Genomic DNA, 26,171 nt, shown 5'->3' with positions numbered 1-26,171 from the left:
TGGGTGGCTGGGAATCGAACCTGGGCTGAAGAGGCTGCAGACAGCTTCACAGTGTTGTACTCAACCCGCTGCGCCACCAGGGAGGCCCGTCTTGGTTTGTTTTGTGGGGAATTAATTATATTAAACCTGGACACTATGGTTACTCATTGGGCTTTGGGCAATATTCCTTCTAAACCAGTTCACTTCAGGTTGTGCTGTGACATGAAGCAAAAGTAAGTTTGCTATTGATTATCCCTGATGATCAAGGATAAGAGTGCTGTGGATAAACTAAATAAATAAATAATCCCCAAACTCATTTTGGCCATTAGCTTCCAATTCCTTTTCTATTAAGTTTCATACTGACAAAGCCTTAGCTTTCTCTTCCCACCTTGTGATGGGTACTGCTCTAAGTGAAATATAAATGCAAGATAAGGCAGCACAGGAAAGAGCAGAATCCAGGAGCCTCCTTAATTCACAGAATGGATAATCAGCCCTGAATATTCACAGGTTGGCTTGGAATCAGTCTTCAAAGCCTATATAGAGAAGACTGCATTTAGAAGGGTTAGTGAATTAAAAGTCAGGTCTTTCTGAAAAATGGAATTATGATTGTTTGATTGCCACATGAGAAAGGCATCTGAAAATAATATCCCATTGTTTAAAAAATACCATTTTACATTCCAGGTGATTACCTTCTTTAGCTCGAGGTTGCTACAAGCTGGAGCTGAGCTGTCAGTGGAGCGAGTCCTGGAAATCATCAAGCAAGGGGTTGTCGCCCTGCCCAAAGACAGGCTGAAGGTAAGACACTTATATCATGTGATGTATCCGAGCAGGCTCTGTTCAGAATTACACCACTTACCCAGTACTTGTACAGAAAAGACTCCTTATATCTCACCTACTCTATTATCTACTGGTACATAGACCTGTGATGAAGGAAGGGTCAGACATATTCAAAAGAATGACTAGTCATCTTCATACCACTGGATTTCCAATGAGTGTCCACTCTGTGTACTACAAGGAATTCACAGACTGTGAATAAAGGAACACCTTATTTTTCTAACCTGGTGAAATACACTCTTGGATCATCAAGGGTTCATGGGAAGTTGATGGAGGTAATGATGATGATCGCAGCAGTAATTAATGTGGTGTTTACTCAGTGCTATCTAGGTCCTGTGTGGTTTACATTTATTAACTCATTTATTCCTCACAGCAACCCTTTGAAGTAGAGGGTTTTTTTTTTTTTTAAGATTTATTTATTTTTATACAAGAGCTGGGGTACAGGCCAGATGCACGGGGGGGTGAGAGGATTCACCAGAGACAGAGCAGGGAACAGAACAGGCAGACGACAGAAATGCACTGCTGAGGGGAGCAGCGGGTGCAACAGGAGAGGTCTGCTGCGCCGTGTGGGATTCTTACCGGCTGGGATTAAACTGGCGCTGCAGAGGCTGCGGACAGCTTCACAGTGCTGCGCTCAACCCACTGCACCACTGGGGAGGCCCCTGAAGTAGAGTTATTATACTGATTTTTCAGATGAGAAAACTGATGCACTGAGAGGTTGAGTCACTTACATGAAGCGATGCAACTGGAAAAATTTGGAACTGGGAATTCATACTCAGGTAGTCTGGTTCCAGTGTTTGTGTTTGTCATCCCCACACTATTAACCTCAGGCCTGAGATAGGATGGAAAGAAAATCATATCATAAAGAGGTAGAGGAAATACTGTATTTAAATAGACATTGACATTTGTGTGTTAGATGTATTCAAGAAGTGACCTCATGATATAAAGCTCATACTTGAAAACTGATTTTCTCATTGAAAAAGAGAATATGTTTTAGGGGGAAATCCATGAATATACAGCATTGTAGCATATTTTTACTTGAATACTTCTTTTTAGTTTTTTTCCTCCATTATCTCTCTATTTGTTTCGAGGGCTCATTCCTAAATTAATAACATAGGGTATCAGAGTGGATGTTTGGCCTTCTTCAGTGTTTTATCATCACTAATCTGTTCTAAAGCTACTGTTTTGAGGGGCTGTGTTTTTCAGCACTATCACTGCAACCACTGCTCACTGAATGCTTAAGAGATACTGTTTTGTAGGATATGAAAATATTTTCAGTTATAATAACAGGGTTGGTAAAACAACATCACATTAGTCATTGTAATCACTTACAAAAGTTCCACCATACATAACAGCAGTGAGGCTCGCCCAGTGCTGAGCAAAGATGGCAGGGTTTCTGTTTATCAGCTAAAATGGCACCACCAAGTGGCAATAGTGTAAAAACTGATTACAGATCACCAGACCCTCCAGCTTTGGCTTCAGTCTTGACAATTCTTTTGGAGTAGAGAATTCTTATTATTTCCATTCTTATATAAAGTAAGACACTGGAGTATTTTTTTTTTCTCACTGTCTTAAATTGAATTGAACTAACCATGTGAACCAGCACAATAGTATGTGGAGATTAAAGTGCATTCTCACAGGAAGTGGTGGGTCTTGGCATCTAAGCTAAGTCAAGAAAGAAGTCAAACTATCAGGAGACTGAAAGAAAAGGATAATGCAGAGGCGTTGGGAGGGAGGTTTTGATGAGCTCAAATAATCAGCATAGTGGAAATAATGGAGACTGTGATGAAAGAGCAGTATATTTAGACTGATATAGCCTTGTTAAAAGTACAGCAGATCTCAGTGATAACATGGTCTGGATTGGGCCGTGACTCAGGGACTGAAGTGATTATGGATGTGAATGAAAGTCTGTGATTGAACCAATTAATGAGCTGGAAACCAAGGATGGGCATCATAGTCACTCAGGATGGTAAACCCTGGGGTGGAAAAAAAGACTGTGAGCCAGATACTACAGTAAATACTAGGAGAATGGCCTCAAAGTCAGAGGAAAAGAGCAGCTGCTACCAGCTTCATGGGAGGAGAGCTTTTTAAGACTAGAGGAACAATCGCCAAAAAACAATGAAAGCAAAGAGGCACCAACCCTATCTCCAGACCCTGAAGGCTGTGCAGTGTGAAATAATGAGCTGCCTCTGCTCCCAAGGGCTCCAGGAGAATGGGCAGGGAAGGGGGGCGGGGCAGCAGTGCAAGAACAGAGTTAGTACAGGGACTGAGAATGTGGAGATACTTAATAACCAGAAAAAGAGTGGTTTGAAATGCCACTGTGGGGGATGAGAGGGAAGAAGGGCAGATCAGGTCAGAGGAGAGAAAACACAAAGCTGCAGGGGCGAGTACAGGAGAGACTGGCTGACTGGACAGCTTAAGTTTGAGGCAGGCACCAATAGTAAGGAAGACAGGTGACACATTGGGGTTTAGCCTGGCACCGGGTTCCACTGGCACTGAATAAATCATCAAGCATCTGCTCGTTGACAGCAACTGACCTAGGTGCTTGGGCACATAGTAAGAAATGGTTCCTGCCCTCACAGGACTGACAGTCTAGTGGGAGACAGAAGTGTGTTAGAACTTGATAAGTGCTCTGGAAAATAAAGAGAGCTGGCTAAGGGGGCTTGGGAGTGTCAGTTGAGGATGTGGTGGGAGAAAGTTGTAGAGTTACAAAGAATGGTCTAGGCAATATTTAGCAAAGGCAAAGGGAGGTAAGAGAGCTAAGCATGTTGGGGAGAGTCCCAGGCACTAAGAACAGCCACAGATAAGGTCCTAAGCCAGAAGGATGCTAAGCATGTTGAAGAAATAAGGAGGAGACCAAAGCAGTTCAGACTGGGTAAATGAGGGGTGAATAAATATGAGTGGGGGTGGGGAGGTGTGGTGAAGTGGGAACTAGGAGGTTATTGCTGGACTTAAACCATGGTGGTAGGGTGGAAATGCCGATCGAATTAGCACAAGAAATGCCTGGTGGGAGAGGAGAGCACTTTGGCCTCTTAGGAGACAGCTACAGTCTGCATTAATTACAAAAGCTCCAGGGAACTGGTGGCTAGAACACAGGTTCTGAGGACTGCTTAGAGAACTGGTCTTCAAGTATTGAAAGAGTTGTTTATGGAAGTGGATTTGGACATGGTCCATGTGGTCTCCAGAACAACTTTCAGATGTCGCTTGGCCGAATCTGTCATGGTTAGAAACCTGGCTCTGCTTTGCTAAATGCTGTGTAGTTCAACAATGGATGTGGCTCATTATGTTCGTAGTGGATAGAGGCATCTGAACCAGACAATTTTGGGATGCTGCACCTTAAGACAATCTGGAAAACTTTCAGAGAATCACCAAAATTGTGAACACAGGGAGTGATTAGAGCTCACACTGTTATTAGTCATAAGAAGACAACATTTGGGCAGAAGAGACTTCTCTTCAAGTACTGGGGAATTGTTTACAAAATGAGAGTTGGACATGTTTTGTGTGTTCTTAGGAATAAGACCAGTTCGTAGATGCTACATACAGGGACCTGCATTTCAGTCCCATATAAGGAAGAACTTTCTAACAGATGGAATTATTTAGAGATGGAATAGGCAACTTTTGGGAAGTGATGCATTCACTCTCACTGGAGATATTAAAGTGAGAGACTGATGGCCTCTTGGCAGGGATTCAGATAGGTTCCATCTTGGATGCAGCTCTTACCCACTGGTACTAGCCTGCTTGTGCAACAAATGGAAGAGGATTCTAAGGCAGGGTTCAGATTCAGCAGGAAGAAGGCTGAAATCTGTTAATGATGCCAGCTCACAGGAGCAGAAAGTAAGGCATTTATTTGCAACTATTTGACATTCCAGTTGTAAAGGCTCAAGTATTGGTTGGGAAATCCAACTACGTGACTTTGGGAAGGAGGGGAGAGAAAACTGGGGAGGAGGTACAACAGACTATGGTGAAAAACTATGGGTGCCTTGGTGATGGGTGTGGTGTGGTAACATTCATGTAAGGAGTGTGCTCCCATGCTTCTAAGTCATATACAGTGTGATAAACCAGTGTCACCTCAATAAAAATAAGTAAATACATTTTTTTTTAAAAAAGAATGTTTCCATTCCTAAGAGTATAATTCTGTCTTGCGCATAAAAATATTTTCTCTACAAAGCAGGAAACTACAAAATTTTGGTAACAGTTTTCTCTCTTAGAAGATACCAGAAACAATGAGAAATTATTAATCTAGGGATTTTTTTTTTTATGAGAAATGGTTCATTAATGACAAAGAAGTAACCTTTCAGTTCATAATAAGAGAGGGTAGTCAGATCTGGAGGCTAAAGAAGCATAAATTGCCCAAAGTTGGATGTGGTTCATTACAAAGAAAAACATGATCCAAGAGGGATGGAAAGCTTAAAAAAAAGTATTAACTCTCCAATTACTGACTGTCCGATGCAAACAGATTGGAGAACTGCATTTGTACTCAAGTATCTGTTACCAACTCTGCATCCTCACCACCCTCTTCTCCAGTCTCTACATCACAGAGAAGCCAGAATGCATTTCCCAGGATCCTCCTCTCTGTGGAGTTTTCTTTGTTAGAGTCTGCCAACAGGAAGTACTTGTGTGAGAAAAGAAGGGGAAGCCATTCCTCTGCAGAGGCAGCTCCTGCCATCTCCTTGGTGCTGTTGGCAGCAGAGGTTGTCCACGGCTCCCCAGAGATACTGAGGTTGGCAGCAGCTTATAGTGGGCTCTCAAGAGCCGCACATTGTCTTCTGTCTCAACTTCCCCGATCTTTGTCCACCTGACCCTTGCCAACAGTTGTATAAACCTCTGTTTTTCCATATGAAATCCTTTATACCTGTGTTGTAGAGAGTGAGTTCTGTTTTCCTTACCAAACTTGTCCAGAAAATAAAGCCCCCAATTTCAAACAGAAAGGAATTTAATAGAGGGAATTCAGAAATCTTTGAAAGGACCAGGGAAGCCAAGTACAGGGAAAACTACTGCTGACTTTCAGGAAATCAGAAGTGGCAGGAATGACATCACCCCTGGTCTGGCCTATCTGCAGCACCCATAATGGGAGTCCGCAAGAAGATTGCTCAAATCCACGGGCAAAATCACCGCTGAAGCCCAAAGACCCGCCCACCAGTGCTACCAGAGTAACAGTGACCTCAGTTTCTCTCTAACCTGTCCCAATATAAGTTCCTCTCACTGCCATGGTTACACCCAGAGGCCTGCTGGAGATATTCTAGGAAGGGTAGTTCCCACCCTTTGAATCTGCATGCAGGGAAAGGAGTGTAAGGGGGGGAAAGGTGCTTGAGTTGGCAAAAAGCAACATGGTATAAGTTTGCAAAAAGCTAAGGAAGCGGTATGAGAAGCTGCTTCACAAGCATGGATTTTTATGAGGCTATACACAAAGATAGAAAGAGTCATGTGTAGAGTGGCCAGATGTAATGGAGTGGAATGATTTTACACAAATGTTGTTAAGAGACTCAAATTAGGAAAGAACTCTGATCCTCTGTAAGGAGAAAGCAAAGGAAATAAGTTGAACCAAGACAGAAATGTTTTCTGTCCACTGAACTTGTAATAAGTTACACAGGCTGATTCCAAAGATTTCCTGTAATTCTTGAGAGTTTCGAATTCTATGTTCTAAAATTCCATGAAAATTTTTTGTAGATCAGTACTCCAATAACATTCTTCTCCTACTAAAAACTATCTGGAGGTCAGTACCCTGTTGCTAACTACAAAGCGTGGAGTCCTTTGACTGAAGTTCTAGGCCACCCATCACTTAACTCCAACAGAACTATGTCTGTGCTTTTCACTTCTTCCCTTCCTGAATTTTTTGACTTGGTTTGCACAATCCTGTCCTTTCTCCTACCTCTGCTTTTGCTTATCCAAATTTGAAGCATTCGTTAAAGAAGCCTTGATAAATGTAACTGCTTGTAAACCCTTTGCTTTTACTCCTCAACCTACACACACTTCCCTCCTCTAAACACCCCTGCCATTTTATACTGACATTTTGTAGGGACTGTCTTTTACCTTGCATGTAGCTCTTTGAATAATTATTTATCTTTCCCTCACAACTGTAACTTCCTGGAGAATGGGGGTCATGTTACTCATGATGTGTAGGTCAGTGTCTTGCACATAGTAATTATTCAGTAAATATAGTGAGTAGGTGAATGTAAAGCCCTCTTTGTATACTCTGGAGAGGAAATGGAAACTTGCTAGAATTCAAGAATTTGGGGCCTGCTTTTCTACTTTTCATTCTACCATCCTCTGCAATACTAATTTACTGTCTCTCCCAGTATGTGTCAGGCACTGTTCTAGACTCTGAACAACAGCCAGAATCCCTGTCTTCATAGAGTTTAATTTCTTAGTTTACTCCAACTCTTACCTTAAAGTAAAATGAATTGCAGTGTGCAGGCTCGACGCGTAAATGCTAATGTGTTGTTCATCTGTTATACTTTGCTCAGGTAGGGTGTCCCTTGTATTTGAGATAGTAACATATAAATGAAAATATAACTCTTGTTTTTTCAGGATTATAACTGAATAAAAAGACAAGTTAACTAATCTTGGGAGAGCCCAGCCAGCCAGTTAACTTTTTTAGAGTAGGATCCTACAGTCATTGGTAAATCCCTTAATTGAGCAAGTTGCTTTTGTTCTGAAACATAGCAAAAAACTGTACTCCTGACTCCAGCTTACCATCTCGCTGTGGTTCCAAGAAGGACAGATGATGGATGGGTGATGATTAAGTTAAAAAAAGGAGGGGGAGGGGAGAAAGAAAAAAGCCCATCCCCAGTACAAGAAAAGAAACTAAAATTACATTTACTCACAGATGGTGAGTCTCCTCAGTTGGTTTAAGTGATAGCACATTATTACCACAGATGTTACTCAAAAAAGGGCTGTTTATCCTTATAATCAAGACTTATCTCAATTATTTTAATCATCTTTTTGGATTGAGTGTTCATAATAGAACGAATCACTTCAAACCTCTAGAGTTTAATTCACAGAAAACTGCCATATCTAAAGTTGATTGAAAATTCAAGCTGTGTGTTGAATAATGTTTGTGTTATACCACATGACAGCACATTATAGTCTTTTGGGTGGTTCACTAATATATACTGATAAAATAATTGTCGGGTATGTAATAATAGCTTTGTACTCAAGAATGATGTAAAAAGGGTTTTTCAAATTGAAAATACTGTTTTTGTAAGCTCTCTTTGCAAGTGTGGAATAGTGTATGGCTATAGCTTTATTCTTTCTTAATATGTAAGTTAAATATTTAATTTTAAAAATTCGGAGTTTTTTCCAGCTTACTTTTGAGTTGGTGAGAGCACAGCGCCCTTACTCATGAGAAATTAGCCAGCTAATGTCAACTGAAGACAAACCAAAAGTTTTTGAAGTTCCCCTTAACTTGTAGAACTGAAGCCAAATTTGTAGAAGAATTATTTTTCCAATTTTGGGCAAGTAAACATTAAGATCTGGAAGCCCGTGGCATAGTAATTGACTTTCAACCAAATAAAATATTTTTCAATCAAATGTTATTTGACATAGCCTTCTAAAATATTTGTGTAATATCCTGTGTGGGAATATATACTCTTTGGATAAATCTGTCTATATAGTTAAACAACTTGGCTGTTCAGAGTAAATAGTATTAATGTCACTCTAAACATCCTCTTCTTACTGGTATTCCGTAAAGTCTGGGAAAGGCAACCAGGTAATTAGTTTTTTCGGACCCTCCCGCATAAACAGAGACATAAAGAACAGACTCTGAAATCCTAAGTTGCTTATTTCTTCTTTAGGGCTTGGAAGGAAATAAATAAAGTTAGTGTGTCCTCTGGGAACTGAGTGAGGAGTCGTGGCTCTGAGTTCTCACTGTCTACACCCACAGCGGGATATTCCCAGCTCCCATTTCGCTTACTAGCGAGCCATTCGAATGTCATGATAATGGGTCAGAACTTACCCGGGTCTGTCAGGCCACTACCACACCACCTCGTATTTGATTATGTAAGGTTTCCAGATTCTCTCTTTTCTTTGGCTTACTGGATTATCTGTGTCATTTGAGGTTTCAGAATCTTACCCTATCTGGTCTGTGAACATTAGATCTGATTTTCAGGGGGAAATAGCCAGAAGATAACGTCTCTTTTACTATAAATAGGAAACCCTGGAATATTAGAAATCACTGACATTAACTGAACTTTTCATTTCATTCACTGAAGGCACTTGATAGTCGTAGAAATTAGAACTGGATAACCAGTTTCACACTAAATTACTTGAAAGCCTTCATTTTAAAATACTTTAACTGTTGTTAGTTGTAGAAAGAGAAATGTAGAAAGCTGACTGAAATTTCAAGTTAACTGAAATTTTCTCATAGCTCCTTATGGACTGGCTGAAATTTCCCCCCCTTTTTCCTATTGTGAGGCTCTCCCTGTGCCCACTCCAAGTTATCTTTTATTTCTGGAGCAGATTACTGAGCACCACACTGCTGTGCTCACCTCTGCCCAGGTGAGTGACCCCTACCGCAGAGTCCCACAGGAACCAACAGGCCGTAGTCGGATTCCTCTGTGTCATTTCGTATCCACCCTCATGTATTTCTTCCCATGGAAATGCAGCTAGCCCACACCTGCTGGCTAACTTAAAAGTACCGTCAGAACCTAAGTTCTCTGAATTCTAATTTTCCCTACAAAATCTTCACTTCTCTCCACACTGCCCCAGCCCATTTTCCTCCTCCATTACTGTGTCCCAGCCGGCGTCCCCACTTCCGCCCTCCTCCTCCTGGTCCTCCTCAGTGCCATAGCCACTGTAGCTTGAGTGTGCAGCGTGTTCTCATCCAACATGCAAGGCACTTCATAGTTTGGCTCCCGAATTATCTTTCTTTTATTTTTTTTTCCCTACTAATCCTGTGCTCCACTGGTGTTAGACTGCTGGCAGGTGTCCAGTGGACAGTATTCTTGCACGTCTCTGCCTTACTCCACGCTGCTCTTGCCTTCTTCCTCCTATCCTTCCTGCTTCTCACAGCTTCGTCTCTTGGCTGTCGGGAGAACTGCTCATGTTTCAAGTCTCTGCACAGGCTTCTTCTTTTCTACAAAGCCCAGGCTGACTTGGGAGGTTCTTTCCCTGCTCCTGTGGTACCTTGTGTGCTTTGTATGTCCCTCCTTCACGGCAGAAAGCATCCCCAGCACTTGGAGCCACGCTCATTCAGAGCATATGTGTTGAATCAGTTAGCTTCGCTGCTCCATCTCTTGATTTGTCCTTTGGTCCCTCAACTCACCTGACCCATTGCACAGCATTAAGCAAAGCATCAAAATGACTTATTACTATGCAGTGAAAAGTGAGGGCTTTTCTTCATGGCATGCTTCACCAAGGGCCCTTGAGCTCAGACTCTGGGGGAGTGTGGATCTGTACACTCTTTTACCATAAGCTCTCCCATCCAGTTGGTTTCCCTGTATTTTGTCCTGTTTCTACCACCACCTGTCCCTCTGTTCCCCAATGTGTACCTCAGAATTTATGCATTCACCTATCCCTTTACTTCATCTTCATCAGAGCAATTACATATAGCATACCAGTAGTACATTATAATTTTAAAATGTGATTTTGACTTTATTCCATCCACAGTTCACTCTGAAGAGGCATTGCTAGGGCTTCACTGGGGAAATACAATTGTATAAGAGCAGATCTGCCCTCAAAAAATGCATCGTAAGTCAGGAGAGAAAAGGCACAAACTTGTGTAGATCACTAACAAAGCACAGCAATTTATGCTGCCTGTCCAATGAGTGGTTTAGGAGTTGAGCTCAGAAAGAATCTTGAGGAAGGAAATGAGACATCATTGGGAATGATTTAAAGAAGAATCTGGGCAGAGGAGATCAGTGAGTGGAAGACCCAAGGCAGGGTCACATTTGCATCTAGCTGAAACAGTGGCCTTCTCTAATTCCCTCACCAAGGTAATGTGGCTTCCGTTACTTATGACACAGAAAAGTCATTAAATTAGTGGCTTTCAGACTTTTTTGACCACCATCCACAGGAAAACTATATTTTACTCACATTTATATACAACTGAAACAGAAGTTTCAAAGAACATTCAAGTTTCATTTACCATTAGTATGTGATAGGCTCTCATATTTCTTATTTTCTTTTTTTTTTTGTCAGACCTCTTAAATTGATTTAATGATGCTCTATTATTTACTGACTTCATTTAAAAAGCAGTGCATTGGAAAAAAAAAAAAGCAGTGCATCGGATCGTTAGATTTCATAGTGGGGTCTTTGTACCAACAGCATCAGATCCCCTTAGGAACTTGTTAGAAATCAGATTGCTCCATATTTATTATTATTCTCCAGGATACTTTTAAGCTACAGGAGGGTAGAGAACCCCATGTTTCATTCACTGATGTATTTGAAAGCTTATCTCGTACCTAGTAGGTACTTAATGGGCAGGAGGGAACCAGGGGAAAATGGCTCTGTTGACCATTGAGAGATGGCCCAAGGTGCTGCTTCAGGTAAACATTTTTCTTAGAAGAACATTTCTCCATAGGCTCTTGCAAGGTCAACTTTCATGCCAAAGTATAGAGAAGCTAAGAGTGGAGGCCCTGGTCACTTTGTTGGAAGTTATATAATTTTTTTAAGCCTGTGGTATTACTCCACACTTATGCATTCCTACAGCTACAAAACCCTTATCTGAAAACTTCCACTTGAATACTTCTCATCAGTAAGTTATTATATTCTTACGTATACAGGCCCCACTAAATTTTTAATAGTTTCTCAGGGATTCTTCTTGGCTATCACCTGCAGTGATTTCATTACTGTTCAAGCAGAGTAAAATATTCTGATTGACGTTGTTAGAATAAAGTTTCTCAAGTGATCTCATTTTATTCTACTTCTCGGTCTTTCTTGGAAGATGAAGAAGAGAGTAGAACTCTCAGATTTAGGAGAATATCCAGTAAAGAGCCAGTTTTTCTCTGATTGATTCCACTCTGCTTTTCCCTATATAGGTGGAGCATCTGTGTTTGCAGGTGCAGGCAAAAACTGATAGGCTAAGCCCGTTGCGTGCTGACTAGGAAGTTAAGGAGCTGTGATGCCTAATAATGTCCCACCAACCCAGCATTTGCCTCTTGTTCATATTAAGTCATATTAAGTCATATTAAGTCTGCTGGCTTGTCATTATGTCATTTGTGCAAATGGCCCTATTTCATTATTTTCCCTGTATTTTTTATTTATTGTTTTAGACTTACTTTTTTTCTCACTGTTCTCTCTCATTTTGTAATATTAATCCCTCTTAATTTCAAATGGGAAGTCTCTTCGGAAGCACCTAGCATAAAAAGGACAGCCTGTGCTAGTCTTTTTTGTAAAAAGGGGACTAGCTACCTTCCTGCTACTTTTTCCCAAACTCCAAGTGATCCCAGCAGAAGTTTGATAATCAGAGTCGTTCTTCCTCCTGCTCTAAACCTCCTTAAGTTTCTCATCTAGTGAAGAAAGGATGACGTCTCGGTAACCTGATATAATGCTGACATTAGAATCCTTTTGTATTAGCCTTATGTTAAAACAAATCTGATCTCAGTGATTTCCCTTTCATCAAGGTGAGGAACCCAAGGTGATGGATGAACAGTCCCTTGGGGCACTGTTCTCAAATGCAGGTTTCTGGATTCCACTCATTCTGATTCAGTGGTTTGGTGATGAACTCAGGAATTGGTCTTCAAATAGTTCTGAGTGATCCTGATGATCTGCTCAGTTGGGGACCCACTACCTTATAGCCCACTTTTCTCCAATTCCTGGCCCTTATAAAAGCTAAGGAGTTGGTAGTTAGGGTTAACAATTAACCTTGATAGGATTATTATCTTCCTTTCCTATAAAAGCAGAGAACTTTCACTTTATGAACTTTTTAATAGAAGATTTATTTAAAATATTCTACTTACATGTAACCCTAATATAATTTAGCACAACTATTTTATAAAAGAGAAAATTTTAGCTAAAAAATTAAAGTCAATGGTCTTTTAAAATGTTCATCTACTCTTCCTTCTGATAGGTGTGCCTTTTTCAATTCAACTTATTTTTCTTTGTTGTTTGTCATCTAGTTACATTTATTGAACACTTGCTGTGGGCCAGGCTCTCTGCTAGGTATTTTTATACTGATGTTCTCAATTCAGTCTTCCCAACAACTATTTGAGATACAAGGATAACTTCCATTTCACAAATGAAGAAACAGGCTAAAGAGAATTTAAGTGGCTTATTCAGGATTATTTTAGCCCATCTTATCTTTGAGCCCCAAATTTCAGCAGTTTTTCATTCAAATCTTAAATTTTTGTCTGCTCCTATCTTTCGAACCTAGTTGCTTATTAGATCAATTTCCTTAACCTAAAGCATCAATAGTACACCTTGCTAAATTCTTGGTTTTCAACCCTTGAAAGCTGACTATAACTCTGAAGCATGGGAGGGAAGGGGAGGTAACGAATGGAGGAGGGGAGAAAAAAGGAGTGAACACAATAGATTACGGGGGAGGATAATGGATGATTTGGTAGTAGGAGAACTATGGTGACCATATCCAGGGGGAGAAATTCTTTATTGTGAAAAAAAATGAACAAGAATGTAAAACAATGGTGGCTCAATAAAGGATACCTTAAAAAAATTGATTTTGGCACTATCTGTATACACTGTTGTAATCTTTGAAATGTCTAAACGGTTATACCCATTGCTGCATTATAGAATGCTGTAACACTTTAAGCTTTGCTTACATAATATTGAAGTTGCACTAAAACATGCAGTGGCTTCATGCCATATTTACTTTTAGGATAGCTATTCTTGATAAACAGTCTAACTCATGGTATATGTTATAATGTTTTACATTTTTTACATTTAATTAAACGTAGATCTGTAAGCTACTTATAGGGTTATCTTTTTTTCTCCTTTCATTGGGTGAGAAGTAGAATAAGCCTAGTTTTTACTTCGTGGTCCCAGTATGTAAAATGTTAGGTTTTATATCATTACATCTTGAATATGATCATGAAAACTAAAGCATTTAATGGAAAAGTGATAAAAACCTGATTTTTCTATGACAGAAGAATTTTTACCTAGTTCTCCAAACCATGTTTCCAGTGACCAAGAGACAAGTTCACACTGCAGGGGCTGCTCTGGAAAATGCTGATGCTCTTCTATTGAAAAGGAGACACTACTCTGTGTAATTTTATCATTAAATTTCTTTTAGTATTTTTTTTTAAGATTTATTTATGCATACAAGAACTGGGGTACAAGCCATAGGTGCCGGGTGGGGGGGGGGGGACAGGATTCACCAGAGACAGAGTGGGGAACAGAACATGCAGATTGACTGAAACAAACTGCTGCGGGGAGCAGCGGGCGAGACAAGAGAGGTCTGCTGCGCCCTGTGGTTGCTCTCTGGCCGGCAGGGAATCGAACTCGTGCTGCAGAGGTTGCTAATAGCTTCATAGATTGTGTCTTAACCCCTTGCGCCACCAGGGAGGCCCCTCAGTTTTGATAATTATTTTCTTTGGAATGGTCAGAAAATTGTGATTCACAAGCTAAAATTTCCAAAAGATATAATTTACTAAGGTGGATAAAAAATAGAACCAGGGCCTCCCCTGTGGTGCAGCGGTTGAGCGCTGGGTTGCGAAGCTGCCTGCAGCCTCTGCAGCGCCGGTTCTATCTCCGGCTGCCGGGTGAGGGTCCCACATGGCACGCAGACCTCTCCTGCTGCCCCCTGCTCCCCTCAGCAGTGTACTTTGTCAGTCTGCCTGTTCTGCTCTCCGCTCTGGCTCTGGTGAATTCTCTCACCTTTCCACATTTCCGACTGTACCCAGTGCTTGTCTAAAGAAATAAATCAATCTTAAAAAAAAAAAAAAAAATAGAACCAGCTATCCTTATTCTTCTGACCCATTCTGTACTCTACAATTAGATAGAGCATATGAAAGTTACTGCCTCTGGAGTTACTGTTCAAGTCATTTACTGCAAACCTTACAAAGCAATTGGTAATGTAATTATGCCAAAAAGATCTCCCATATAGTTACAAAAGTATTTCTTTGTAATGGATGAAAACTGAAGCATAAATTATTTCTGATAAAACAACTACCTAACAATGTCCACAGTAATTTGTTCTGTGGATTCTGCTTATTTTAGTGGAATTCTGAAGTCAACTTTTCTATATAGATTTTTTTAAGTAAAAGAATAAGAACCAAATGGTTGTGTTGGTTCTTATGATTATTTTTTTGAAGGGATCTTTTTAATTGAACACACATCCCAAAAACTTCCTGCAACTCCTGAAAACTTTTAATAAGACAAAAGGCTGTTTAAAGAAACTGAAGTCCAATGTTTTAAGCACGATTATAATTCCTTCCACATAGTAAATTAGTTATGTGGAGGAACAAAACTACTTTATGATGATTTTTGGATTTCTTGATTTCTGGGGAAAATTGGAAAGGGTCAGTGATTGGTGCATAAATAATCACACTTAGAATGCTGATGCCAGATCAGTTAAAGTTTATTTGTAATGAATTTGTGGGTTTTAGAGCTCCTGAAAGCCTAGCATACTTCTGTGAGGAATGTTAATACTGTTAATGACTAAAAGTGAATTTGAGATCATTAATTTTAGTGTAACAATGTTTGTTTTTCCGGGCAAATCACCACATCCAGGTTCCTCACAGAATTCTTGTCTGGGAGGGCTGAGTGCAGTAGGAAGTACCTTAGACACTGCCCACTAATTGGTAGAAAACTAATCCATTTTGAAAACTTAAAAATGATAATATTGTCTTTAACCCAAGTATAATTTAAAATATGAATCTGGACAAATAGTTCAGGGGATTTTCTAATCTCTGACTAATATAATGCCAATTATTAGATTGCGAAGGTCACAACCAATATGCCCCTCTGAGAAAAACCTCATATACAAAACCCAACATTAGAAAGTGATCAATTATAAGTGAATTATTTGGCAGAAAGGACCTTTGCTCATCACGAACACTTCTCTCATGATCTTTCAAATAGAAATACTTATATTTACATAAGAAACCTTTTCTTAAAAACACTTGAAATCAGCTTTCCTCTGGCATTAGGTAAGTTAAATCTGACCTGTGTTTGGTATCAAATTATATTGTTGCTTTTGCATTTAGATTGGAAGGCACCCATTTCAGAGGTATGTTGAGTCAGAAGAATAGTTACTGGTTTTTGTACATCATGTCTGGAAGGCAGTCAAGGTTCCATCCACTAATGAAGTCACTTCCCACCCTTTTTTAGGGAGTTTTTACATTGTGAGAGACGTTTTATATCTCATATATATAGGTGACTACACAAACTATTGATGTGTACTTTAAGAGAATAGTTATAAAGTGAATGCCCATGAATCATTGTTGAGATCAAGAAACAGAACATTGCCAATACCCCAGAAATCCCAGTACCCCTGTCCTAGAGGTAAACACTGTCCTGACTTTGGAGATGATTGTCTTAATTGTTTTTCATAATTTTACCATGTGTGTGTTCCCAAACAGTATGGCTTCCCAGTTTTTAACTTGTCATAAATGGAATCTTGTGATTTATTTTCCTTTGCATCTTTCCTCTTTTTTTTTTTTTTTTTAAGATTTATTTATTTATTTATACAAGCACTGGGTACAGTCAGAAGCACGGAAGGGTGAGAGAATTCACCAGAGCCAGAGCGGAGAGCAGAGCAGGCAGAAGGACCGAAGTACACTGCTGAGGGGAGCAGCGGGCGGCAGGAGAGGTCTGCGCACCATGCGGGACCCTCCTCCGGTGGCCGGGGAGCAGCTGGGGATCGAACTGGTGCTGAGGAGGCTGCGGGCAGCTTCACAACCCAGCGCTCAACCGCTGCGCCACCGGGGAGGCCCTGCATCTTTCCTCTTTTGCTTAACATTATTTATGAGGGACATTTAAGTTGTTACATGAAGTTTGTTCCTTTAAAAGTATTGTCTTAGGGCCTCCCTGGTGACGCAGGGTTTAAAGTCTCAGCACTATGAAGCTATTGCCAGCCACTGTGACTGAGTTCGATCCCCGCCAGGGAGCTAACCCACATGGCACAGCAGACCTCTCCTGTCTTGCCTGCTGCTTCCCTCAGCAGTGTATTTCAGTAGATCCACCTGTTCTGCTCCCCAGTCTGTCTCTGGTACATCTTCTCAACCCCCTCACCTCTGGTCATATAAGACCCCAGCTCTTATATGCATAAACAAATAAAAAAAATTTAAAAATAAGTATTAGTATTACAATGAATAAATAGTCCATGATTTATCCCTCTTACCAGTGGTAGACATTTAGATTATTTCCAATATCTTGAGCTACTAAAGAAAATTCCTGTGCTGGGGCCTCCCTGGTGGCGTAAGGGGTTAAACACAGCGCTATGAAGCAATCCACAGCCTCTGCAGCATGAGTTCGATACATGGACAGCCAGGGAGCAACCCACATGGCAAGGTAGACCTCTCCTGTCTCACCCACTGCTCCCCTCAGCAGTGTATTTCAGTCAGTCTGCATGTTCTGTTCCCCACTCTGTCTCTGGTGAATCCTCTCCCTCCCACCCCCCGCATCTCTGGTCTGTACCCCAGCTCTTGTATGCATAAATAAATAAATCTTTAAAAAAGAAAAAAGAAAAGAAAATTCCCGTGCTATCTTTTATAGAAATGTTTGTTTTACATTTTAGTCTCTCACATTTGATTTTCAGCTCCTTGCTATATTTTCTATGTCTGTATCCCCCATAGCATCTCGCATAATAAACTGCCTTGCACAGAATAGCTGATCATTAAATATTATTGAATGAATCAATACAACATGTTTAAAAATCAGCTCGAGACTACCTCTTCTAGGCGTCATGGAGACCATACTCAATGACACCTCTTGTGGAAAACTACTATGAATCATGGACAAATAATACAGGCCACAGCTACCTAGAGATGCTAGAGAGTGACTGGAAGCACACACGCTGGCTGGGAGTTCATGCTGCTTAGGGGAGGAGAGATAGGAAGCTAAATAAGTTAAGTTTCCATGTCTGTGACTTTCAGCCTAGGGCTAAGCATTGCCCATGTCGTTTACTCTGTGATTCTGATGGGCTCACAGGGGGAAACTCTTAGCTTTTCTGGCCTGGGGAGCCACAGAAGTGGGGCTGGGAAAGCATGAGTGCAGAAAGGAAAAAGCCTGGGGGGAATCCCCAAACTCTGTCTCTCCATTTCTCTGACTGATCCCCAGATGACATGTGGGAAACAGACTCAGAGCAACTCAACCAAAGACCAAGAGGTTGAACTAAGACCACACTTGTGTCCTAGAGATACAGAAGCGTGAACAGCTGCAGGAAGACATTGGTGAAGAGTGTATTTTCACTAGGAAATGGAAAATTGCAAATATCCCCATGGGGCTTAAAGTAGTCTTTGCCACGCACGACAGAGATGGGACACAAGGAGAAAGTTGCAGCCTTCCTGGTTTGCAGAGCCAGAAAAGAGAAACTCAAAATCCATGAACTCTGAAAGGAGTTGAGGACGTCCAAGAAAGGAGTTAGAGAAAAGGGTCCCTTAACTCCACCTGCCTACTTCCCTTGAACCACACTTTGCAGAGCAGATTTAAGCAGCCCAGCTAAAGACAAAAGATCTGAGTGGAGCCTATAGCTGCTCCTCAAAAAATAGAATTTGCAGTTCAAGCCCAGACAAGAATCTCGGCAACTAAATATTATTCAGGATGCAATCCAAAACTTCCCAACATCCAAGGATCCAAGAAAATGGAACATATTCACTACATAAAAGAAAATCAATTGAGTTCAACCCCAAGACGAACCAGATGTTGGAACTAACAGGCAAGGATTTTAAAGCAGTTGCTATAACTCTCTTCAATGTTTTCTTTGCAAGAAACATGTTTTCAATGCATGAAAATCTCAATAGAGAAATGAGAAGTCTCAGCTGAGAAGTAGAAGCAATAAAAAAAAGACAGAAATTTGAGGATGTGAAATGTTAACACCAAGCAGAGTAAACACAAAGAATCCCACGTCAAGACACATTAGTGTCAAAACTGTTGAAAGCCCACAGTGATAAAGACCAAGAGGAAAATAGCATATTACATGTAGAGGAACAACAATCCAATTAACATGTCACTTCTCTTTAAAAACCATAGAGTCTTGAAGAGAATGGAACAAAATCTTGAAAGTAAGAAAGAAAACCAATTGTCAACCCAGAATTCTGTATCTAATGCCAAGAACATTCAAGAATGAAAACAAGGCTACCCCTGCCCCCTCAGCCAGGGGGAAGGCACTAAGCCACTGCCTCCAGAGGGGGCAGAACAGGGAGGGGGCATTGCCTGCACTGTCACAGCTTCAAGTGTGTGGTGGAGGGCAGTCAGGCGGTGGGCAAGACATGCCTGCTAACCGGCTACACAACTGCTGCCTTCTCCAAGGAATATATCCCCACGTGTTTGACAGTCACAGTGCCCAGAGTGCAGTTGGTGAGCACACAGTGAATCCTAACCTGGATCAGTGCAGCTGCCTCCCCACACTTGCCTACCCTCAGACCAACCATTTGTCACCTGTTTCTCCCTTGCCAGTCCACCCTCATAGGAGAACGTGAGGCACAAATGGCATCCAGAAGTGTGCCACCATTGCCACGACATGACCATTCTCCTGGAGAGCACCAGAGACCCCGGCCTGATTCCCTGCAGTGCCTCAAGGAACCAGACCAGGCAGCCATCTCACCACAGCAGGGCCAGGCACTGGCAAAGCAGACCCCATGCTGGCACCACCACAAGTGTTAGATCCCACCACAGGCCACAAGCAAGGAAATACTTGCAGAGGCTGTCCAGGCCTCCTCAGCCCTACTCCAGTCAAGTGTGGACAGTACTGAATCATCCTGTGATCCTGCCACTCAGCATAGAGGCTGCCCCTGTCCCTATCCCCTCCCACCCCCCAGTTCTGTATTGATGCCTTGTCTCCTATGGAGGCCCGCAGGGATAGGGGTTTCAGGCCCTACCCCCACTGTACTTGGGAACACCAGGTGTTCTTAAGAGCTCCCTCAGGCCAAGGCTGGACCCACTCCCCAAGAAGCCAGCCTTGTGCTCCCTCCCCACTTTCCTTACTGGCCAGCTGACCAGCTTTCCACACGGGTGTTGACATCTATTGTAGTGCCATCTGAAAGGCTAGGAGCTCTCAGCCATCCTGACCTCTGCCCCCCACCCAAAGATGCTCTTCCCCTTCCCCAAAGGAGACACAGAATTTTGAAATGAATGTGTCCTTCCCTGCCCCATTTCCAGGCCTCCTGCATCTGCTGATTGATTCACCCCAATCCACCCTCCCCCCAGGCTCCTAGGACCTCTCCTACCCCCATCAGCATCACTAAAATCTGTTTGGGGGTGGGGAGTGAAGAGAAGAATGAAATCAAATAAACACATTATCAGGTAAAAGAAAATCAAGAGAGGGCCTCCCCTGGTGGCACAGCAGTTGAGCGCTGGGCTGCAAGCCTCTGCAGCGCCGGTTCGTTCCCCGGCCATCAGCGAGGGGCCCACAAAAAAAAAAAGAAAGAAAGAAAACCAAGAGGATTTATTGCCAGCACACTTACACTATTAAAAAAAAATGCTAAATCGGGCCTCCCCGGTGGCGCAGCGGTTGAGCGCTGGGTTGCGAAGCTGCCCGCGGCCTCTGCGGCGCCGGTTCAATCCCCGGCTGCTCCCCGGCCACCCGAGGAGGGTCCCACATGGCGCGCAGACCTCTCCTGCCGCCCGCTGCTCTCCTCAGCAGTGTACTTCGGTCCTTCTGCCTGCTCTGCTCCCCGCTCTGGCTCTGGTGAATTCTCTCACCCTCCTGCACTTCTGACTGTACCCAGTGCATGTGTGGACAAAACAAACAGACAGACAAACAAATAAATAAATAAATAAAACCAAAAAAAAAAAAAAATGCTAAAGGAAGTTCTTTGGGCTGAATGGGAATGACACCAGATAGAAACTCACATTTTTTTTTTTATAAGAATGAATATTTACCAAAAATGGCAAATATCTAGGTAAGTTCAAAATACTCATTGTAACTCTCTTCTTGGCCTTTTTGCCTTGATTTTTTTAAAATATGTGTTTATTTATGCATACAAGAACTGGAGTACAGGCCAGAGGTGTGGGGGGTGAGAGGATTCACCAGAGACAGAGTGGGGAACAGAACAGACAGACTGAAATACACTGCTGAGGGGAGCAGCAGGCGAGTCAGGAGAGGCCTACTGCACCTTGTGGGTAGCTCCCTGGCAGGCCGGGGATCAAACTTGCGCTGCAGCAGCTGTGGACAACTTCATAGGTTGCGTCCCAACCCCTTGAGCTATAACGGAAGCCCAATTTGTCTTGATTTTTATTTATTTTTTTAAAGATTTATTTATTCACACAAGAACCGTGGCACAGGCCAGAGGTGTGGGGGGTGAGAGGACCTACCAGAGACAGAGTAGGCAGAACAGGGGAGCAGAACAGGCAGACTGAGTGAAATACACTGCTGAGGGGAACAGCGGGCGAGTCAGGAGAAGTCTGCTGCGCCATGTGGGTCGCTCCTTCGCAGGTTGTGTTGCTCCCTGGCAGGTTGTGTACCAACCCCTTGAGCCACCAGGGATGTCCTGTCTTGATTTTTAAATAAATTACATAAATTCTTAAAACTAAGATTATCACATTGCCCTGTAGGATGCTTTGTGTAGGTAGATGTGTTTTTATATATATATATATATATATATATATATATATATATATATATTATTGTATATATTATATATATATTTGATGTGTTTTATATATATATATATATGACCTTCATAGACTATTTCACCTACTAGTAGCAAATTCATATTCTTTCTGAATGCATATGGTACCATATGCATTTACCAAGAAAGACTATATTCTAAGCCACAGAACAAGCCTCAACAAACTAAAAACATTAGAATCTTCAAAGTTAAATTAGAAATCAATGAAATGTGAGGAAAGTCGAAATTGTCAGAGAAGCTGCCTTAGGCCCAGAGGAACAAGAGGGGGCTTCTTAGAGTGAGGGAACTATCCTCTACCTTGATTGTAGTGATGGTCACACAGTTGTCTGTAGATAGTGAACTTAATTAAATTGAATGCTAAAATTCATGGATTTTGTATGATAATAACAACAAAGAAGGAAAACAGTGAGTTTGGTCATTTTCTTTAATTAATGCCAGAATTGATTTAAAAAAATTAGAGACCAGAAAGACATGGCCAAAAGGAAAAAGAAAAGACACTTTTGTGATGCTCCCTCTTGTGCATGGTTACCTTATATTTTGCTACTTGAGAAAAAAGCTGATTTGTGGCTAGGTTATTTAAAGAGTTCGGATTTTGGAAAAAGGAGCTCTCCATGCTGAGCTCCCAGAGAGAGCTCAAGCTCATTCTTTTCTGCATGTCACTTCTCACTCAGCCTGAAATTAGTCCTTGTAACAGAATAAGAGCTATATAATAATGCCCATCTTCAAAAACCAAACTTCTGTAGAAGCCAGTGTTTTGCTTCTTGATTCTGCAATGGTTATGGTTGCATATACACTTAGAATTATTATGTCTTCCTATTGATATTTCCTTTTGGTTACTATGAAGTACCCCTCCGCTTGGGTTTTATTTTGAAATCTATATTTCAAAAAAAAAAAAAGGAATTTTCCATCTAAGGAAATTATCTGTCAAGAAGTTATCAGGGAAAAAAAAAAAGTTATTGGGGGCCTCCCTGGTGGCGCAGCGGTTGAGTGCTGGGTTGCGAAGCTGCCCGCGGCCTCTGCAGCACCAGTTCGATCCCCGGCTGCTCCCCGGCCATCGGAGGAGGGTCCCACATGGCGCACAGACCTCTCCTGCCGCCCGCTGCTCCCCTCAGCAGTGTACTTCGGTCCTTCTGCCTGCTCTGCTCCCCGCTCTGGCTCTGGTGAATTCTCTCACCCTCCTGCACTTCTGACTGTACCCAGTGCATGTATAAACAAACAAACAAAACAAATAAATAAATAAAACATGCCTCTATAAAAAAAAAAAGTTATTGGGGCTGACAGCCATGGTATGTTCTGTGGCATCCTTAACCTGGCTGTGGCCCTTCCAGGGAGAATTCTGGGAGTTACTGATACCATAGTCATGTGATGTCTCCAGGGACCACTCTAAAGCAGAATGTACAATTCATGTCTTCCCAGGTATCCTAGGATGTGAACATATTGCACTTTATATATATTGCACTTTGTTACTGTATTTTTATATGATAACTTCATATAAAAAGTAAAATGGCTCCTGAAGTATCACTTTGTGTGGCCTATGATCTAAAAACCTAGACGGCACAGTGCTTGCCATTACATGGGACTTATGAATTACTTGAACAATTACAATAGTATGTTTTACCAAAACATATTTCTGTAGTTTACTTCTGGCATAATCTCTGTAGCATGGAGAGTAAACCAAAAGTAGGAGTAATTTTTAGTGTCATCTAGAAGTGGAAAGGCCTGGCAGATTTTCTTAATATGTCTTCCAGATTCAAAAACATCATAATACTTTTCATACGATTGCAACTATATTTATACATACGCACTTACATGTATGTGTTCACCCGTCCAAATATAGACACACACGCACACAGAAAGATTATTCCTCCAAAAGAAAATATTTACTTAATTTGAGTAGTGAGATTAAGGAGAAGTTGAGTTTGTTTGTTTGTTTGCGTTGCTTTGCTTTGTTTTGCTTGCTTTGCTTTCTGAAAATTCACTTTAATGTTATTCTGCTTCTTCAGTAACAGGGCGCTCCTGCTAACACATTTCTGAGCTTGCCCCATCAAAATGGAGGATAAACATTACCACAGTCTCAACATAGGAAAATATGTGTTAGCAAGCTTTTAAGTGTATGGGGTTTAAACTCTTCCCATGTTATATCAGATCCTTAGTATAAACTAACCAGAATGTTTCCCAGCAGAAAATAATAATTATGTCTTCCACTAGAAAGAGCACTTCATAAAACTTTTTTTCCCTACAAAACAAAGTAAACATTCTTTTGATCCCTCAACTTCCCCACCTCAAAACTTAAACTACCATTGCTTGTTTCCAAGACCCACAGTAGTAAATGTTTTGAATTCTCAGTGTTGGAAAAATTCTGACATTTTATAGCATTACCTACCACCCCATCATCAAAACATGGATGAAATTTTGCATCTATAGTTTAGCTCATCATACCCATTGCCAGTTTCCCAAGTAAGCATCCAGAAAGTGTGTGTTTTCCTCTTGCCTCTGTCATTGATTCTCTTTTTTCTCCTTCACTAAATCTCTCTGTACCTACATTTCCTCAGCTATAATGGTCATATTTTCTTGTGTGAATTAAACATTTCTGAGTGACTCTGATCCTTGGATAAAAGTCTGAAGAGAGGTATAAGGAATATTAAGGGTAGGAGGGGTGGGGAGTGTCCCAAATGCAGACATGGCGAAGCCAACAGAGGCTCTGCTCCCTCTTCAGGAGCCATGTGCTCAGCTGTGCTCAGCTGCCAGACAGGAAAGTGTCGTGACTCATGTTGATTGGAAAGAACCTTGAAGGAAGGAAAAGCATACTGGAAGAGGGAATTTCCCTGACTCCTCCTCATAATAAGTGCCTCAGATTCCTATTTGTCCAGACCTTAGGATCATGAATGGAGAGTCATTGACTAGCTATAAAAATCATACTGGCCGTCATTCTGCAGCCAAGAGACAAAAGTTGAATCTAGGTCCTTGACCCCCTGGATTTTTAGTAGATGAGCATCTTAAGGGAAATCCTGCCCTGTCTGCCTCCCGATCCTCACTGGCAGCCTCTCTTATCAGAACTCCCTGCATCTAGTCACGTCAGGCCTTTTCCATAGTCTCAACATTATCTCTCTCCAAGTCTTCCGCTTTTTCTCCATAAGTCCTGCTCCCCTATCTTCTGAATTTGAGACTGTCTGAAAGCAGCCACATTCAGGGGGAAAAAAAACAAAACAGAAAAGCCTTTTAGTTCTCTTGGAATTTACTGTATAAGAATTCCATGTGCTCTGCAGAATATTTACAAGAATTAATTAAAGGCCTCAGATGTGCTTTTGGCTATTAAGCTCAGTAGTCATTTGTAGCTCTGTTCTACAAAGCACTGATGATTTATCCTTTAAATAACTCAATTTTCATGTTATATACCAGACTAATTCTCCTACCACAGATAGTGAGCCCTAATTTTAAATAGAACATTTTGTTTTTTGCAGTTTTGCTTATTTTCTGAATTTAAAAGTAACGTGCACAGTTAATGATATATAGACAAATTTAAACATTGAAGTGGTTCTGCCTTAAGTATGATATTTAGAAATATATTTTCTGCTCTTGCTTTATAAGCCATGGAGACAAAAAGAACCTGGTGTTCACGTGGCCAACTTTCAATTCATGTGATCAGTCAGTCACCACACAAATGGTCTCAAAATAACCCAGGAGACTCCTTTTCCTCTCCCCTTTCCTTTCTTTTATCAAATTATTTGCCCTATATAAAGCAAACTTACTCCTGATTCCCTGTGAGTGGATGCACACACCCTTCTCCTTAGCCTGGGCCTGTCACAACCAACTCAGTCTCACCAAGAATCTAAAATTAAAGTCAATGAAAGAATGCATCTTATGGCCCCCAGACCATGGAAGAAGAAAAAAGAATGGATTAAGCATCTATGGTTATAAAGAAGAAACTAAAGGGCTCATGGGCTTTCCTTCCCTTTCTTGTACAGTATTCTTGGTGTATGAAATTAACATTCTCCATCTCTGTAAACCTCCAACATTTCTTGATTGCTGCTGTGACGTGTGTTTGCAAGGGTGAGGCTAATCAGCTCCAGGTTTCCTTACTGCCAGTCCAAGCCTGCGTGCCTCTTGAAAGTCACTAGTTTCAGATATTTTTATATATATATTTAAGGGCCTAAAGCCATGAGTTAGGACTTTCTCCCATCTCCTGCCTCTAAGTGTCCATTTGACTCTTATGTAGGGTAATTGTGTTTCCTAAGCAAACCCAAATTAGATATTAAATATGTTGAGTAAACCTTTGACAAAAATTTACTTGAATTCAGCAAACATATTTTAAATTATATGCTATGGCCAATTCTGAATCATGTGAGTGTTCTTTAGGATTTTGTTAATGTTTAGCAGAAATACAGCATCTTATATTTATGAGAATGGTCTCTTAGTGTACTTAAGGATATAGATATTTATTTCATTTTAAGCCTTAAAATGTAAATGATCTTGTGATTAATTATGCTTTTTACATTTCAGGTAAATTTGTTTCAGTACTTTGTGGTACTTTTCTAGCTTCATATGCCTCAGATAACCTCTCACATGGATTTTCTTCATTATACCCTTATTTATCAGAGTATTTGTTTCGTTTTTAGACATAGCATTTCTCCACTCTGAATCTAAACTGGTGCCGGGGATGTTTGGTTTTGGTTG

General features: G+C 41.2%; 1 protein-coding gene across 13 annotated transcripts in view; it reads left to right on the top strand.

Moving 5' to 3' along the window:
• Positions 1–26,171, top strand: part of DYM (dymeclin) — a gene marked incomplete at both ends in the record, with an annotated part of 301,077 nt that overhangs the window by 243,560 nt on the left and 31,346 nt on the right. For 11 of the 13 annotated variants that reach the window (XM_084252050.1, XM_084252049.1, XM_084252048.1 and 8 more), the window contains one exon: positions 661–774. The exons of the other annotated variants lie outside the window; for them this stretch is intronic. In XM_084252050.1, coding sequence (XP_084108176.1) covers positions 661–774 — 114 coding nt within the window. The remainder of the gene's footprint in view (positions 1–660; positions 775–26,171) is intronic. 13 annotated transcript variants of the gene reach the window in all.

The sequence above is a fragment of the Talpa europaea genome (genome assembly GCF_964194135.1).
Source record: "Talpa europaea genome assembly, chromosome: 13".
In the NCBI taxonomy this organism is placed as follows: Eukaryota; Metazoa; Chordata; class Mammalia; order Eulipotyphla; family Talpidae; genus Talpa; species Talpa europaea.
The sequence above is the reverse complement of the archived record's forward strand: the minus strand, read 5'-3'. Positions and strand labels throughout refer to the sequence as shown.